We start from the raw sequence: 17,723 nt of genomic DNA on the forward strand, positions 1-17,723 counted from the left end.
ACGGCCCTCGCGTGGGGTCCCGCAACGAGCGGGCGGCGCAGGGACCCTGCGGAGCCCCGGCCCCCCTCCCCTCCCTCAGGGCCCCACCCCTTCTCCCCCGCCCCTCCCCGGGCGCGCGGGGAACCCCCCCAGTCCCACGTGGGCGCTCTGCGGGCGGCGAAGGGCTGCCAATGGGAAGGCGCCGCAGGGGGGGGGGGTGCCGCTCCGCTGGGCTGGCCCTCTGGTGGGTGCGGGCCACGCCCACGGGGGCGAGAGAGACCAATGGGAGACGAGTGGGGCGGGGCCAAGGGCGAATGTTGTGACGGTGGGACGAGGACGCGGTGTAACAGATGCGGACGGGGCGCGGGGAGGGGGGGGCACGGAACCGGGTGGGGGGGGGGGGGATGGACCACGGCGGGTGATGGACCACGGGGACCGGCTGGGCACCGGGACCGGGCACTGACCGGGGAAGAGACGGGCAAGGGGACAGTCAGGTCCGCGGGGTTGGGGGGGGGCACGGGCAGACGGATAAGGGACAGCCAGCTCCGGGGGGGGACACACACGACACGGACGGACAGACGGACGGGTGACAGCCAGCCCCGGGGGGGGGGGACGACACACGCAGGCAGCCACGGGGAGCGCAGGCAGCTGAGGGCTTGCCCAGGCAGCCGGGAGGGACACGGGGACAGACAGCCCAACGCAGGGACAGACGGACAAGGTGACAAGGGGAGGGGGGGGGGGGGAAACACCCCCCCTCCCCAGCCAAGCGCACTTTACCGGGGACACCCCCGGGACAGGCGAGAGGAGGGGGGAGACCCCCCCACACACACACCTCCCCACACCCACTCGGGACCGGGGCTGCGCGAATCCTCCCGCAGCGGCTCCTCCGCGGGTGGGAAGAACCCGGCGCGGGGGGGGGGACACACGGACACGGCGGCTGCTCCGCCACCTTCTCCGGCCGGGGATGCAACCCGAAGCAGCGGGGAACCGAATATCAAGACTTCAGGGCACGGTGGCCCAAAATCCACCCGGGACTGTGTCCCCCCAAAGGTAATGGGGACGGGGGGATGGGGGGACGCTGGGCTTGGAGGTGGGGAAGGAGCAGGGTGGCGAGAGATGGGGGCTCTGGAGGGAGCGGGAGGATTTATTTTAATTCATTTTAATTCATTTTTATTCATTGTTAAATAATTTTTATTAATTTTTATTCCCTGGGGAGGGGGGGGGGGGTGTCACCGCCGCGGGGACGTGGAGAGCCGCTTGCGGTGACACGGTTAGTGGCGGCGGGACGGTGACGGTGTGACCTCTCCCCTTCTCCAGGGATTTGAAGCTGGGCCAAGCGGCGATGGAAATGTCATTGTCGCGGCACGGGGGCCCAGCGAAGTAAACGCTGCGCCACAGGGAAGGGAGCGGGACGCCGCTGCACCGAGCTCCGCTCCGCAGCCGGAGAGAGGGACGGCCCCAAAAAACCAGCGCAGACCTGGTCGGAGGGGACAGCAAGAGGACCGTGGGGTTTATTCACGCTCCCACGGGCTGCAAGGACCGTGGGACAATATCTGGGGGCTGGGAGCCATCCCACCGCCCGCTTGGAGTTTGGGACATCGGCCTTTTGACCGGACTCTGGTGCCCGTCCGAGCCCGATGAGGAGCCGAGGCCACGCGTGAACCTATGCAGACCAGGAAGAAATACATTTTCCTGACTTTCCTTGCCTCTTGGCTCCTGCTTTTCTTCTTTGGAAGAGACCAGCTGCGCCATTTCGCTTTCTTTTCTGGGAGGAAAACTGAAGCCCGGAGGAACTGGCCCCGCTGGACTGATCGGTCCCTTCTCAAAAGCTTTGCAGACTCCGAGGAGCTCCAGAGCGATGGGGACCCCTCACTGCCATCGCCCCGGGAGCGGCGGGCGGCACGGCTGAGCGTCTACAAGAACAGCAGATGCCGGATGGAAACCTGCTTTGACTTCTCCAGGTGCGAGAAGCACGGCTTCAAAGTCTTCACCTACCCTCGGGAGAGGGACCAGCCCCTCTCGGAGAGTTATGGCAAAATCCTCGCTTCCATCGAGCGTTCTCGGTACTACACCCCGAACCCCGAGGAAGCTTGCCTCTTCATCCTCAGCATCGACACACTGGACCGCGACCATCTCTCGGGTCAATACGTCCGTAACGTCAATGAGAAAATCCGCGGCTTCCCGCTCTGGAATGGTGGCCGTAACCACCTCATCTTCAACCTCTACTCGGGCACCTGGCCCAATTACACCGAGGACCTGGGTTTCGATATCGGCCAGGCCATCCTGGCCAAAGCCAGCTTCTACACCGAGACCTTCAGGCCCGGCTTCGACATCTCCATCCCTCTCTTCCCCAAGGACCACCCGCAGCGCGGCGGGGAGAAGGGGTGGTTGTATCAGGACTCGGTCCCCCCAAAAAAGAAATATTTGTTGGTTTTCAAGGGGAAGCGGTACCTGACCGGCATCGGCTCCAGCACCAGGAACGCGCTGCATCACATCCATAACGGGAAGGACATCATCTCGCTCACCACCTGCAAGCACGGCAAGGACTGGGAGAAGCACAAGGACACGCGCTGCGACAAGGATAACGTCGACTACGAAAAGTGAGTTGGGGATGGGGTGGGAAAGGGGGTCTGGTTGGGGGGACACACCCCAAAAATGTTCCTGCCTCTCTGCGGGATGCAGCCGTGCCCGTCTGCGGTGGCTGGATCTGCGGACGTGGGAAGAGAGGAAAGTTTTGGGCTCTCCCGAAATAGATGAAGGTTTCATTTCCATAGTGGGGAGCGAGGCGCTGATTGTTCAGGGCTCTCCTGTTCTGTATTAAAGTTTGAGTAATCTGGTGAGAGCGGCTCTTATCTGCAATCACTGCGGCCGCCTCTAATACGATTTTCCTTTTTCCTAACGCTGATGAATGATGCTTTTCTTCTCCCCCCTCCTGCCTTCCACTAACATAAACATTTCTCTTGGAGATGAGCCCGAAACATCCCCCCATCACTGGCTCCGCTAAAATCCCACAAAACTGGTGGGTCCTTGGGCATCCCAGTGTGGGCAACCCTGAGCTCACACAGACGTGGTGGGGTGGGGGGTCCCCCTGCATCCCCGCTCGCAAATGGGGACAGCGGCAGTGTGTGGTGGACCTGGGACAAAGTCCTGTGAGTTTGGGGGGCTCCATGCTGCGGGGACGCACGCCGGCTCCTCACCTCCCCGTCCGGCTGCTTGGGACCCGTCACCAACTGCCCAGTCCGGGGCTGGTAAGCACAGACCCTGTCCCACTGGTGATGGGCAGGTTCCCGTCCCACTGCCTGGGGACATCCCGCAGCCACCCAGCTGGAGGAGAGCAGATGGGGAGAGGCCACGTTTGGCATCATCCTCAAAGCGTCTTAGGAGGTGCCGGGAGGTAAAAGTAGAGCCAGGGTGCTGCGGGCATCGGGATTAGCCGGGGCTTCGGGGTGGCTCGGGCACCACGTGGACCTGTCCGGCGGGTGCCGCCAGCCCAGCAGGGTCAGCCCCTGCAGCGGAGCCTTTTTGGGGATGGGGCATCGCAGGATGGTGGGAGATGCCACGGGCTGGCGAGACGGTGGGCCCACGGTCAGCCCCGTGCCATGCCGAGGGGTGGTGGGATGGGAAATTCCCCTCCCGCCTGGCCCAGGTAATCCCCTAAAGCTGTTTGCAAGTACAGGGAGATTTACACCTCGCCCGGGACAGCTTTAGGCAGCAGATAGACAGGGAACACGTGGCACAGGGCAGCGTGCTCGTGCGTGACCCCGAGCCTCTGCCATCCCAGCTCATCCCCATGGGACGCCGGGCAAAAAGCCATCGGCGTCTCCATTGCGCTGGGCCAGCTTTGCCTGACCTCGCCCGGGGGATTTATCCCCTCCTGCCACGGCAGAAGAAGTCCCCAGACCCGGAGCTGGGACAGTGACAGAGTGACGATGGGGACAGGCCAGCGGGGAGGGGACACACCACGGCTGGCAAAGTGAGACCCCAGCTGCCCCCTTCGCCCGGTGCATTGGGGACGTCGCCGTTTGTTCGGGGTGGTGGATGCCGGCGCGGCGGAGAGCTACGGGGAGCAGAGGAAGGCCTCGCTGGGGGCTCCATCACCCTCCTCGCGCTCACGGGGGCTGCCTAAAACAAACCGGTTCTGTGCCCGGATAAAGGGTGGCTTGTAGCAACGCCGCAGCCTGGCCCCGCTGCGGGCTGCCCCGGGTTTAAAGCAATCAAAGCGGCTTGGAAAAGGCTTTCTGGAGCCGACAGGTCCTCCGGCGGCACCGTGCCTGGCCGGAGCCGTGGAGGAGCCAGGCGGAGGGAGCGTGGTGGACGCCCGTCCCAGCTCCTAACAAAACAAGGAAGCCCTGACGGCGTGATTACCCGGAAACCGCAACGCGTCAGGAGCAAAGTATTTCCATCGAGAGGTTTTGGCCCCGCAGCCTGGCCGGCGCCAGCCTCCCCGCAACGGCCGCCTGCGAGGGGAGGCCGCCCGCGGCCGCTCTGCCCCTCGGGACGCATCCTGCTGCCCACCCACCCAACGTGGAGATGCTGGGGGTCACGGCCGGGTTTGGGGTCCCCGAAGGAGCGTGTGGCAGCAGGGCTGCTCTGAGGGTGAGCGCTGGAAGCGTCCGGCTCCCCGGGATGTGGCTGTCACTGCTGTGGTTTTGTGGAGGAGGGGGGGTCTTGGCCTTGTTTGAGCTGCCCTCGCCCCTCTGGCAGGTCGCTCAGCCAGGAGCTGGGGTGTTAACGAGGCACGGAGCACTAATGGGGTTTTCGGCATCCGTTGGAGACGTTGGGGTAGTCCATCCGGGGGTGGGTTTTGTTTGTAGAACTTCGTGCCTTGGTATTGGGGCCAATTTCCCACATGCCGGGGTGCCAGGGTGCTCTGGCACTCGCGGAGGGGACGCGTCTCAACCCCCAGGCTGACACCAGCCCCACGTCCCCACCGTGGGGAGACCCTTCCCCCTGGGGACCAGCACATTTCAAGCAGCCCCTTTAGCCTCACGGCCCCCCCAGCTAGACCACGTTCATCCCCCGCAGCCCACCCAGGACCCAGCTGCCCTGTCCCTCCCTCCCCGCGGGCGGGAACAGACCGGGTCTGTCCCAACCTAAAGTCAATATTGGATTTTCCGGCGCGGTTGCGGGGACGCGGCAGCGGACGAGCCTCTCCCCATCGGCCGCACAGAAGGGGCTTTCATAACCCCACGGTGCGAGCCCAGCCTTGCGGGGGGAGTGAATTGCCTGCACCCCTGCAGGCAGCCAGCCCTCTGCCCCTGCCAAAACGCTGCCAGGGCAGGCAGGGTTGGTCCTGCCCGGCAAGTCTGGGCACAGCAAAGGAGTCGCCGCAGTTTCGGGCTTGGGGTTTCGGGCGCTGGCTTTGCATAGGGTTTCATTACAGGCGCGTGGAGGGAACTGGGTAACGCCACGGAAAGCCAAGAGCTGCCTGGGTACCGGGATCCTATCCTGACCCCCCTCACTTCAAGCCGAATTTGGTTCCTGGCTCTGCTACAGGTTCCCTTTCTGACCGCGGACACGACCCTCCATCACTCAGGGAATCTCTGCTCCACCAGCCCCGCACAGACGGGGCTTTTCAGAGCCAAAAATCAGCCCCGATTAATCCTAACGCTGCCCTGGGCTGGCCCCGTGCACTCCCAGGAGGGATGCTCAGCCTCACTGGGTGCCAGTGAGACCCCCCTGGGATGCTTACAAGGAGGTGGGGGGTCCGTGTCTGACCCCCCCCACCCCATCTCCCGTCCCAGGTTCAACTACCAGGAGCTGCTGCACAACTCCACCTTCTGCATCGTGCCCCGGGGCAGGCGCTTGGGCTCGTTCCGCTTTCTGGAGGCGCTGCAGGTATGGGGTGGGCAGGGGGGACGGGGGACCCCCTCTCCGGGATCTGGGGGCTCTGTCCCAGCCTGTGTGGGGTCCCGCCGCAGGCTGCCTGCATCCCCGTGCTGCTGAGCGATGGCTGGGAGCTGCCCTTCGTCGAGGCCATCGACTGGGGCAAAGCTGCCGTCGTGGGCAATGAGCGGCTGCTCCTGCAGGTACCGTGGTCGGATCCTGCCCAACGCCGGACACAAGGGATGCTTCCCCCCCCATAATGACCCCAGTGGTGGTGGAGCCCCCAGTTCAGCTTGGGGATGAAACCTCCGCAGCTGAGCCCAGCAGCCCTCCCGCAGGTGGATGCAAGGGGGGGGTCTCATCCAGCCCAGAGCGGGGGGTCCTGTCCCAGCCTCAGCCCTGGAGCATCGTTCATCTTGGGGGGGTGGGTGTTGAGCACCTCCACAAACCCAAAGCCTTTGAGGGGTCCTGGGCCAGATCCTGCTCCAGGGAGAGGAGGTGGCAGAGCCACAGCGGAGCGGTGGCACAGCATCCTTGGCCATGGGGTGTCCCTTGGGATGGCACGGAGACAAGACAGCCCTGCCACGGGGCTGGGGGGCGGGAACCGAGGTGAGAAACCAGCTCCCCCCTCATCGGCACAGATCCCCTCCGCCGTCCGCTGCATCCACCCGGAGCGCGTGCTGGCTTTCCAGCAGCAGACCCAGTTCCTATGGGATGCGTACTTCTCCTCCGTCGACAAGATCGTACACACCACGCTGGAGGTGAGCCCCCCTACCCCGAACTGTCTCCCCCCCCGCCAGTCCCCCAGGGTCACAGCCAGGGTGCTGAGTCCATCTCTCCGGCCTCTGGCAGATCATCAAGGACCGGCTGCTCCCACACCGCTCCCGCTCCCGTTTTCTCTGGAACACGCTGCCCGGGGGGCTCCTGGCTCTGCCCGAATTCTCCACCCACCTCGGGGACTTTCCCTTTTACTACCTGCAGCACGGTAGGATCCTGCCTGCCCCAGCTGAGCACGGCAAACTCAGCGCATGCCACAACACCTATCCTCTCGCCGCCTTTTTTTCAGGCTCCAGCCCCTCCGCAAAGTTTACGGCTTTCATCCGGGCCGTCTCGCCGGCCGGTTCCCTCTCCCAGCCCATCCTCAGGCTCATCCAAGCCGTCTCCGGATCCCAGTACTGCGCCCAGGTGGGGGGAGCTGAGCCCCGCAGCGCTCGGCGCAGCTCCTAGGGATGCAGCGGGAGGGATGGAGCAGGGTCCCGTGGGCTGGGAAGGGCATGGGTGAGTTTAGGGCTGGGAGGGGATGGCTGATGGTGTCACCCTTGGGTGGGCAGAGCTGTCTCCTCAGCCCACCGGGGTGGAGGTGGGACCACCCGTGGGTTTATTCTGGTCCAAACTGCCATGAGATGGTTTTGGGGTGAGCTGGGCTGGAGCAGGTCCTGCTGCGGGGCCGGGGAGGGCTCAGCCGCGGCCGCCCTGCAAACACTGATGCACCAGTGCACCCCAGTGGGTCAGCCTGTACGAAAACCCCCAGACATGCTGGTCCTCCCCCCTGCAGATCCTGGTGCTTTGGAGCTGCGAGAAGCCACCACCGCCAAGCGGGAAATGGCCCCAGACCACCGTGCCTCTGACCATCATCCAGGGCAGGGGAAAGGTGAGAGGAACCGGGATGCGGGCAGGGAGCTGGGGCATCCACCCCATGGCACATCTCAACCTGATTTTTCCCCCCCGTAGCTCAGCGACCGATTCTTCCCCTACGCGGCCATCCAGACGGACGCCGTGCTGAGCCTGGATGAACACACCAGCCTCTCGACCAGCGAGGTGAGGCCGTGGGCGCCACGGTCCCCAGCCCCATGAAGCCGGGGCAAACCCCGAGCCGAGCCGGGAAGGATGGTCGGTGGTCACCATGGGGCTGGCAAGGAGCGGTGCCTGCTGTCCCCGTATCCCCCACGCCCAGGGGCGATGGCGAGCCCCCTCTCGCAGGTCCCCACAGCTGGGTGACACCATCCTCCACCCCGTTCCAGGTGGACTTTGCCTTCACGGTGTGGCGCAGCTTCCCCGACCGCATCGTGGGCTTCCCCACGCAGAGCCACTTCTGGGACCCCGAGCAGAAGCGCTGGGGCTACACTTCCAAGTGGACCAACGAGGTCTCCATCGTCCTCACCACCGCCGCCTTCTACCACAGGTACCCGGCCGGGGAGAAACCGGCAGGGTGGGGGGCTCAGCCGCATCCTGCCCCCCCACCTCGCTCCCTCCCCTCAGGTATTATCACAGCCTTTTCACGGAATACCTGCCGGCGGGGCTGCGGGAGCTGGTGGACGGCCTGGCCGCCTGCGAGGACATCTTGATGAACGTCCTTGTGGCCGCCGTCACCAAGCTGCCGCCCATCAAGGTCACCCAGCGGAAGCAGCACAAGGAAAGCGTGTCCCAGCAGGTAGGGTGCAGGGATGGGGATGCGGGACCCCCGCCCCGGCCAGGGAGCGGAGCCCCTCACCCCCACGCTCCCCTCTTGCCAAGGTAAAGGGCACGACAGGGCGTTTCTCCCAGCATCAGGACTGCCTCAACCAGTTGGCGGACTGGTTCGGCTACATGCCCCTCGTGTCCTCCCAGCTGCGCCTCGACCCCGTCCTCTTCAAGGACCAGGTCTCCGTCCTGCGCAAGAAATACCCACGCCTGGAGAAACCCTGAGGGCTGCCGGGGATTGGGGTCGGAGCTGGCCCTGGGTGCCCCGTTCCTGGTGCACGGAGCTCTCCCGGAACAGGCAGTTGCTGCTGACGGGGTTTTACTCGTTATTGGGTTTTACCAGTACAATAAAGGTGGGTAGAGAGGCAGAGTCTGGCCAGTGGCTGGAGGATGCTGGGGAGCGGGCTGTGCCTGGTGGGGAGCACCGGGAGCGCCGGCGGTTTGGTGCACCGGTGTTTCCGCTATCGGTGACCGCCTGGGCACACTGGGAATAACCCGTGTGGCACCCGGCCGTGCACACAGCCCCCCCCCCCGGCCACCAGCCCTGCGGGGACGGCCAGTGCTTTGGCTTCCCGAGGGCAAACAGAGGAGCGATAAGAGGTGAGAGCAGGGCGAGTGTGTCCTCCCTCCCCCCAGCTGGGATGGGTCCCCCCGTAGCCCCTGGGGTACCCCAGCACCCCATTGCCTCACAGCACTCCCCGAAGAAGGGAAAAGGGCCATTTCAGCTGCATTTCCCACCAGCCAAATAGAAATAGGGAAAATTAAGGCTGCTGGCCTCCAACGACTGCTCTCCTCCGGCCACCGCAGCCGTGGGTCTGTCCTTGCTGCCTTCATTCCTAGCAGACACCCGAGATAACGCCCCGGTGCCGCCAGAACCAACATCCCCGCCCTGCACAAACCCAGCCCTTTGCTCCGCTTTATTTTCCACGCATGAAAAGTCCCCCTCGGGACACGAAGGGGCTGCCGAGGGGGGCTCAGTCGCGGGGCGGCTGGCACTCCCGACAGTCCCGCATCTCCTCGGAGTAACTCTCCACCTGGATGGTGGTGGTATGGAAGCGGAAAGTGCCCTGCAGCCGGGAGCTGGCCTCCTCCAGCACCTCCTGCGCGCTGGCACCCGCGTCTGCAAGGAGCAAAGGAGGGGATGTCGGGGTGTAGGTAGACCCCAAATCCATCCCCCCCTCCTCCATCTTTTCCCCGGGGAGCGACACTCACTGATGGCGATGTGCACCGAGAGCAGCGGCTGTGCCGCCGTCAGCGCCCAGATGTGGAGGCTGTGCACGGCTGCCACCCCCTCCACCGCCAGCAGCGTCTCCTGCACGGCGTTGAAGTCCATCCCTTTGGGGGTGCCTGGGGAGGGAGAGCCACAGGCCCTGGAGGGATGGGGGCCGCCGCACCCACGGGTGACCCCACGGCCCGCACACCCCCCGGTGGGTCCCTACCCTCCATGAGGACGAGGAGGACGTCGCGGAGGATGGTCAGCGTCGTCCCCAGCACCAGCGCGGAGAAGAGGAAGGTGCAGATGGGGTCCACGTACTTGTACTCGGGCTGGAGGGGGTGGGAGAGGGTGAGGTCCCTCCGGCGCCGTCACCCCCACCCCAAATCCCCATCGGTACCAGTGGGGAGAGGACGCGGTCCCCCCCGTCTCACCCTTGTGCCTGGCCAGGGCTGGCCGAAGCCGCTGTCCCTGTATCCCCCTCCCCAGCATCCCCTTTGCCCCCGTGACCACCCAGACCTTAAAGAAGATGATGTAGGAGGCGATGAGGACGCCGACACTCTGCAGCAGGTCCCCCACGACGTGGACGAAGGCAGCGCGGACGCTGGCGTTGGGCTGCTCGCTTGTCGCCCCGTGGCTGTGCCCGTGCCCGGTCTGGTGCAGAGCAACCCCCATCCTGCGGGCAGGGCAGTGGTGACATCCCCAGGGACATCGGGCAGGGGTGGGGGACACCGGGAGAGGGTGAGAGCCAGCCCTACGTACACGATGTTGACGGCCACGGCGCAGGCGGAGGTGACGAGCATGACGCTACCCTCGATGTCGTAGTTGGCCGAGAGCAGACGCTGGGCCGCCAGGTAGACCAGGACACCCGTCACCACCCAGATGGAGAGCACGGAGAGCAGGGCCCCCAGAATTTCTGCGGAGAGCCCCCCCCCAGCCCCACATTGCCACTTCACTGCCGTGCCAAGCCTGAGCACCCTCCTGGCCCCCCCCCCCCCCGGCTGCATCGGGGCTCAGGGTGGGCACCCAGCACCCATCCCTGGGGTTGCTCCCTGCACGGGGACGGCGGTGCCTCTGCCCTGCCCTGCCCATGCGCATGGTGCCGGGGCTTTGTTAGGGCTCCCCGTGCCCCCCAGGGCTCCCCATGCCCCCCAGAGCTTTCCAAGGCACCCAGTCCCCATGGAGAGGGCAACCTGGGATGCTCTGAGTGTTCCCTGGGGTCCCCAGGAGCCGGAGGGCAGCCCCCGGGGGTGATGCCACCCCATTACCTGCCCGGTGCCAGCCGAAGTTCATGGTTTTGGTTGGGGGGCGCGAGGACACCCAGAGCGCGGAGAGGCTGATCATGATGCTGGCGAAGTCCGTCAGGAGGTGGGCTGCGTCCGTCAGGATGGCCAGGCTGTGCGCCAGGTACCCACCTGCGGAGGGTGGGGGGGCCGTGGGGACATCGGGGTGGCATCGAGAAGGCTTCCCACCCCAAACCAGGCATGAACCAGGTCACCCAGTGCCAGAGTTGGGGGGGACCCCGCTGGGCGCTTCGACCAGCCAAAAAGCAATGGGGAGCCCTGCCCGCACCCCGCCTGCGCCCACGGCGGGAAATTGGGACAAGACGGGCTGCGGGCAGCCACTCGGGGTACCCCCATGGGGACCACCCCGGCCGGACCCTGCACCCACCACTCACCCACGGCTTCTCCCACCATGAAGACGAGGCAGATGCCGGCGGCCAGGTAGAGCTTTCTGCGCGCCCGCTGCTGCTGGCCGGGGTGACCGGTGACTCCCCGCGTGTGGCAATGCCGGCTGCGCCGTGTCCCCAACTCCAGGACGGGTGCCTGTCCCTGCACCGAGTTGTGTCCGTTCTTTTGTGCGGCCCCCAGGTAGGACCTGCCGGGGAGAGGGGTGGTCGGGGGCCGGAGCTGGGGGCCTGGGAGAATTTGGGGGAGCGAGTTGGACCCTGAATGCTCCCCCCTCCCCCCCAGCCCCTAAACCTCCAGGGGACCCCACGTGGGAGTCCCACGGGGAAGAAGGGACACCGTGTCCCCAGCCCCCCCCCCCGCCCCATTGCCGGGGCACCCCCCTTACCCTCCTACGCCCTCGCTCAGCAGATGCCGTTTCTCCTCGCCGGCTGCCATCCTCCTCGGGGTTCGGGGTGACCGGGGTGGGTGACCCCCGGTGCGTGGCCGGTCCTTGGTGGCAGCCGGTGGCCTCGGCCCGTGTGAAACGCCGGGGATTCGTGTGCAAAGTCCGGCCGGGGGGGGGGGGGAAGGGAAGGCCAAGCCGGCTGCAAAGCACCTGCGGCCGCCTGCCCTGGATTGGGCCCGGCACCCGGAGGGGCTGCTGATGGGATTACTCTAGGACCCCCCATGGGCACCCCGCTAGGAACCCATCCGGGCACGGATGCAGCCCCTGAGGCTGGGGGGGGGATGGAGCATCCACTTGTCCCCCCCCTAAAGGCACCCGGTGACCCCCCCTCCCTGTTCAGGGCCCCCCCAATTTAGATCCAGCCGTGAAGCAGCCATGTGACAGATAAGCCTGGGATCAGACACCCCCCCACCCCCACCCCCCAGCCGCCTCCGCCAGCAGTGACTCCTGCCCACTGCCCTTGGGGAGCAGCGCTAATTGCCCTGGGGCTAATTGCAATTGCGGCACAGCCTGGAGCACCACTGCTGGTGCTGCCTCAGTTTCCCCTTGGCCAGGCGCTGAGTCAGGCTTATATTTTTGCAGGAGAAAAGCACACATGGTATATTTTTGCACTTGTGGTATGTTTTTGCATCTGTGGTATGTTTTTGCATTCACGGTATGTTTTTGCAGTCGTGTGAGCTCACCCGGCAGCAAACCGGCAGCTCGATGCCGAGTTTTGGGGACTGGCACAGCTCAGAGCATCCTCCCTGTCCCCCATATCCCCAAGCCCGGGCAAGCACTGGCCCCGGGCACCCCATCACCAGGAGATAAATCTTGCCGGGTGCCAACCTGTTACATCCCAGGCAGGCGGCCAGGCACGGGGTGCGAGTGCTGCTGGAGGTGCTAATGAGGCTGAAAATTAAGTGTTGGACTGGGAAGCATCCCGCTGCCACACCGGGTGCTGGCAGGGACACCGGTGACAGCACCAGCCCAGCAAACCCACCTGCATCCCCAGTGCCCATTGCAGAGCTGGCAAGCCGAGAACAAGAGGCGAGGGAAAAAAAAAACACCCAAACCACCAGTTTTCTTTACAAAATACACAAAAAATTCAAATCTGTGACAATTATATACAAAACAAGAAAGATATAAAACGTGCGGAATTGTCCTCTTTGCACCCGTATAGAAAAGTGTCCCATGCTGGAGCAGGCACCGGCTCGCAAGACCACCGGCCCCCGCAGCATGTCCCCCCCGGTCCCGAGTCCCATCGCCGGACATCCTGCGCCCGCAGCGTTTCTCCTGTGCCGGCAATGTCGCTGCGGCTACTGGGAAGCTGCCAAGGGGAGAGGATGAGGGGGTAGAGGGGGGTCTGAGCACCCGAAGCTCCTCCATGGGTGCTTGAGGGTCCCCAGGTAGGTGGGCTCAGCCGTGCCACCCCTTACCCTTTACAGTCCCCTCGGGCGCCACATCTTCCTCCACCTCTTCTTCCTCCCCATCAAAGTACTCCTCGTCTTCCTCAGCTACAAACAGGCGGTCAGACGTCACCATGGGGCCACCGGGAAAGGCAACGGGTGCCACCGGGTCGGTGGGAATTGGTAAAGGGGCACTGGGGGGTCGGGGGCTGAATTACCAGGCTCAAAGTCCAAGGCGCGCACCGCCTCGGCGAGGTGGTCCAGGCTCACCGAGAAGGCGTCCATGCTCTCGTAGCCGTGCTCGATCTTCTCCAGCCTGCCGCCCTTGGAGGCCTCCACGATCCTGGGCAGGGAGAGCACGGCCGTGTCCCCCCCATGTCCCCTCACCGGGCTGGGGGACCACGGGGCACCGGGGCGGGGGGTCGGGGAATCCTTCCCGCGCTCGCCTCCTGGGTGCCGCCGGCAAAGCCCCATGGCCGAATCCTGCCCGGCTGTGAGACTGAGGATCCCTGAATTTTCCCCCAGTTTGGGCACTTACGTTTTAATGAGCTGCTTGGCGTTCTGCGGAGAAAGAGAGGAGAGGTGAGTGAAGCCACGCGGCAGCCGCCGGGATGTCCCCAAGCCGGTGGGACACCACGCGGTCACCAGTGGGGAGAAGGGGGGAGGTTTGAGGGTCTCACCATGAGGAAGGCGGCCCCCCCGGTCTCCTCCATGGCTTGGATGGCCGTCTCCACCAGTCGGCTTGATTTCTCCAGCTGCTCTTTGTACTGGCGGATGAGGCCCTGGACGAAGCCCGTCTTGTCGCTCTGCTCACGGGTGATGCGCTGCAGCAGCTCCGACTTCTTCTCCTCCAGCAGCGCTGCCACGGCATCAAAGCGAGCGCAGAGCTCCTGCTTGGCTGCCTCGCTGTTCTCCTGCGGGGGACGAGGGGCAAGAGATGCCACGCGTGTGTCCCTCAGCACCAGCAGCATCTCAGGAGCTTCCGTGGGCTCCGGCTCCCTCCTGGCCGTCCCAAATGATCCCCGGTTGAGGTTTCACCCCCGGGTTTCGGAGGGCTCCTTTTCGCCCTTTCCTCACCTCGGTGCACCGGCACGAGTCCTCCAGCTGGGAGATGATCGTCTGGATCCGGTCGTTCCCCGCCACCAGCATGGAGATGCAGTTGTTCAGCTCCGTCTGGGCAGGGGCAGATGGACAGAAACAGCTTGAACCAGCGGGGACAGGGACAGGGACATCTCCCATCCCAATGTGGGGATGGGCTGGGCATTGCCCGGCCCCAGCTCTGCTCCCCCCACGTCCCCCCCAAGCTACGGCCGCTCTAAATATAGGCTGTCTCCTGGGCGAAGTCACTCGAGGGGCTATTAATACCCTGTGAGCAGGTCCCAGTGCTATTTGTGGTGTCCCCAGCTCAGCACATCGCCGCAGGACCAGCCGTGTCCCCCGCGGCCCCCCCGTCCCCCCGTCATCCCCCCCCCCCCATACGGCACCTTCTGGCCCTGGAAGACAGTTTGCAGCGGGGCCACCTCGCAGTCCTTGTGGGAACCGAAGACTTTGCACATGGAGCAGGTGGGGACCTCGCAGGTGACGCAGTAGATGTTGATCCGCTCGTCCTCGTGCTCCTTGCACATGGGGTGCTCCCCCTTCTTCAGCGGCCTGCTGGAGAAAGCGGCACGGCCGCGGTGACGTCCCCGTCAGGGCGACATCCCCATCGGGGTGACGTCCCCGCTGCAGTGACATCCCTGCCGTGATGACGTCCCCACTGCGGTGACATCCCCACCGATGCTACACAGTCACCCCAAAACCAAGTCCCCAGGAAAGAGGCCAGATCCTGGCATAACCCCACATTTGCTCTTTCGGGAGCCATGGACATCTGTGCCTCCATAAGCCCCAAGCCCAGTAAGCCCCAGTTTAAACCAGTGTGGCACTGCTCACGGCAGCAGTCAGCACTGGTGGGTGGGGGGCCCCGGGGCCACGCTCCAGGGACGCTGCACAAGTGCCTAATTTTAGCTTTGGGCTGCGGGGGATTTATTGTTGTCACCCAACGCGTGACCAGGGTGGGGGCAGCCAGAAACGCCCCAGGGGGTCCCAGCCAGGGGCTGCGGCCAAATCGTCCCCTCTGCAGCAAGGGGGGGACATGGGGACAAGCCAACCCACTGAAGCAAAGACAAGGCTGGCCCCCTCGAGACCCCCCCAGCAGCCACAGACACCTGCCCCGTGCCATCGTCCCCGTCCCCATGGCTCTCAAACAATATTTACAGCCGTTCAGGGAATTTGGCCACGGCCACCGCTCTGCCTCGGGAACTTGTGACCCCTCTGTCCCCCCCCTCCCCAGCTGTACGCCTTTACTGAGTGGGCCCCCCCCTCAAACTGTCCCTCTGCTCCTTATCAGCCAGCAGCGCCTGCTGTCACGAGCAGAGCCCGGATTTGTCCCCCCACACCTCTTATCTCCCACCGAACCCTCCAGCTGCGGACCGTGGAAGGGGCAGGACCTGTCCTGCTGCCACCACCCCCCCGAGCCACCCAGAGACCCAAATTGCTCTGGACAGGGAGACAAAATTTGGGTCAGGGGAGGAAGATTTGGATCGGGAACTATTGAGCCAGCACAAAAGCCCCCCAATTTCTTGCCCAGCTGCAATCTCCTGCGGTCTAAACGACGGTGCTGAGGCTCGGGAGGTGACCATCCCCACGTCCCCGTGTCTCCATGTCCCCGTATTCCCACCGGGACAAGGCACAAGCGATCAGCCACGGTCGCCTGTGCCTACCTGGAGCACTCCTGCTTGTAAATGTCGATGATGTTCTCCACCAGCAGGTTCCTCTGCAGCCCATAGACACCGTGACGGTCCAGCAGAACCTCGTGGCGGCACGATGGGCACCGGAACCGTCCCCCCGAAATTACGCTGCCCCGGCTCTGCCAGTACGGGTTGGCGGCCTGGGATGGGGAAGATGAATATTTGGAGGGGGGGGGTGGTCCAAGAGCAACCCCACAGCTCCGTGAGCATTCCCAGAGCACCACGAGTATCCCGGTGACTTCCAGCCCGAGCAGGGCGGGCGGAACGGGCGGCGGGACCCCCCTCTCACCTGGAAGATGTCGTTGGCACACTTGCGGCAGAGGTTGTGCTGGCAGGGCAGGATCACCACCGGCTTGCTGAACATCTCCAGGCAGATGGGGCAGATGAGCTGCTTCTCCAGGCTCTCCATGGGATTGCCATCCCGCAGGATACCGGCTTGGAAATCCATCGGCACGACGGCACGTTCCTCTCACCCGCTCTCAGCTGCCGGCAGGACCCTCCGTCCCGCTATTTATAAGGCGCTTCCCGTCACGCGGAGCCAAATCCCAAAGCGGGGTCGGGTATCCGGGGAAGCAACAGCACCTGTCACAAGGGACTGAGCCATCAGGATGAGGCCGGCCGCGGTAAACAAGCTGGGGACAGGCTGTCCAGGAGGCCCTGCCCTCCCGTGCTGCGGCTACTGGCATGCCAAAACTGGAACTGGGGGGGTAAACAGGGACAAGGCTTTGACCCGGGGCCAAATTGTTGCACACCCTGGGGGTCAGCGTGGCCGGATCCTGGGGCTGGACCCCATAACGGCATCGGGGTGGGGACGGGGAGGGGGCAAAAACCAGCCCCACGGTCATTCAGATATTGTGACAGTGCTGGGAACGGGGCAGAGCCGGGGCCAACGGCACCGGGGGGGTGGCTTATACAGAGCATTTCCCTTCACACCCCCAAAACATGACCATTTCTGGGGTGTAAACACGCGCCTCGCCAGTGGCTGTGCTTGGAGGGGAGAGGCAGCAGCAGGGAGATGCAGCCCCCAGGCCCGACACATGCACAGGGGTCCCCCCCTTCCCTCCCCAGACGGGGATTGGGGGGCTCTACTGTACCCCCAGATGCAGACATGCACGGCTGTGACCCAGCCGGCCCCCCCCGCTCGGTTGCAAAATCTGACCCAGAAATGGCTGATGGGGGGGGGACACGACGAGTGGGCACGGCTCCTCAGGACCCGCACTCGCCGGGGAAAACAGGCCCCGGTGCACAGGGATAAACAGGGTGGCGTGCCAAATGCCAGGACCCATCCACAGGGATATCTGTAAATCTTGGCAGCTGGACCGGGAGAGAGGGGTAATTATAGCGCTGTCGCCTATGGGTCATGCTGGCAGGGGGACAGGGTGGGTGGGATGGTGGGGGCTGCTGCACCCGCAGCGACTGCGGGCAGGAGGCACGAGTGCTGGGGTGCAGGGGTGCACGAGTAGGTGGGCGCACAAGTGCAAGGGTGCAGGGGTACGTGGGTGCGCAAGTGGAGGGGTGCATGGGTACACAGGGTGCAGTGTTGCAGGGGTGCACGAGTACACGGGCGCACAAGCGCATGGGTGCACAAGCGCAGGGGTGCAGGCAGGGGTACATGGGTACACAAGTGCATGGGTGCAGGGGTACACAGGGTGCAGGGGTGCATGGGCGCACAAGTGCATGGGTGCATGGGTTCGTGGGTGAGTGGGTAAATGAGTGCACAAGTGCAGGGGTACATGAGTACCAGGGTGCACAGCTGCATGGGTGCGTGGGTGCATGGGTGCGTGGGTGCATAAGTGCAGGGGTACATGAGTACCTGGGTGCACACCTGCATGGGTGCATGGGTGCGTGAGTGCACAAGTGCAGGGCTACATGAGTACCTGGGTGCACAGCTGCATGGGTGCATGGGTGCGTGGGTAAGTGAGTGCACAAGTGCAG

The 17,723-nt window shown here is 64.7% G+C and overlaps 3 protein-coding genes across 4 annotated transcripts; 1 reads left to right on the plus strand and 2 right to left on the minus strand.

The window, feature by feature from the left end:
* Nucleotides 1-540: 540 nt before the first annotated feature.
* Nucleotides 541-8,626, plus strand: EXTL1 (exostosin like glycosyltransferase 1). Its single transcript, XM_049820979.1, has 12 exons — nucleotides 541-1,029; nucleotides 1,297-2,579; nucleotides 5,724-5,817; nucleotides 5,901-6,008; nucleotides 6,447-6,566; nucleotides 6,658-6,790; nucleotides 6,872-6,990; nucleotides 7,361-7,456; nucleotides 7,537-7,623; nucleotides 7,827-7,987; nucleotides 8,065-8,236; nucleotides 8,320-8,626. Exons 2-12 carry the CDS (start codon nucleotides 1,645-1,647, stop codon nucleotides 8,488-8,490), a joined length of 2,196 nt encoding a protein of 731 aa, XP_049676936.1. The 5' UTR covers nucleotides 541-1,029; nucleotides 1,297-1,644; the 3' UTR covers nucleotides 8,491-8,626.
* A 569-nt stretch (nucleotides 8,627-9,195) lies between these two features.
* SLC30A2 (solute carrier family 30 member 2) lies at nucleotides 9,196-11,702 on the minus strand. The gene is made up of 8 exons (XM_049820075.1): nucleotides 11,555-11,702; nucleotides 11,157-11,356; nucleotides 10,747-10,893; nucleotides 10,241-10,394; nucleotides 9,998-10,154; nucleotides 9,705-9,810; nucleotides 9,478-9,612; nucleotides 9,196-9,385 (listed from the first exon to the last, which is right to left on the minus strand). Exons 1-8 carry the CDS (start codon nucleotides 11,602-11,604, stop codon nucleotides 9,240-9,242), a joined length of 1,095 nt encoding a protein of 364 aa, XP_049676032.1. The 5' UTR covers nucleotides 11,605-11,702; the 3' UTR covers nucleotides 9,196-9,239.
* A 1,102-nt stretch (nucleotides 11,703-12,804) lies between these two features.
* On the minus strand, nucleotides 12,805-16,259 carry TRIM63 (tripartite motif containing 63). Of its 2 annotated transcripts, XM_049820077.1 has the most exons (9): nucleotides 16,078-16,259; nucleotides 15,762-15,928; nucleotides 14,487-14,655; nucleotides 14,080-14,175; nucleotides 13,683-13,916; nucleotides 13,541-13,563; nucleotides 13,221-13,345; nucleotides 13,033-13,110; nucleotides 12,805-12,923 (listed from the first exon to the last, which is right to left on the minus strand). In XM_049820077.1, exons 1-9 carry the CDS (start codon nucleotides 16,234-16,236, stop codon nucleotides 12,913-12,915), a joined length of 1,062 nt encoding a protein of 353 aa, XP_049676034.1. In that variant the 5' UTR covers nucleotides 16,237-16,259; the 3' UTR covers nucleotides 12,805-12,912. The 2 variants fall into 2 exon arrangements, with proteins under 2 accessions (XP_049676034.1, XP_049676033.1); XM_049820076.1 differs by lacking the exon at nucleotides 12,805-12,923 and having other exon boundaries at nucleotides 13,013-13,110.
* Between the last annotated feature and the right edge of the window lie 1,464 nt (nucleotides 16,260-17,723).

The sequence above is a fragment of the Accipiter gentilis genome, chromosome 17 (assembly GCF_929443795.1).
Source record: "Accipiter gentilis chromosome 17, bAccGen1.1, whole genome shotgun sequence".
Taxonomy (NCBI): domain Eukaryota; kingdom Metazoa; phylum Chordata; class Aves; order Accipitriformes; family Accipitridae; genus Astur; species Astur gentilis.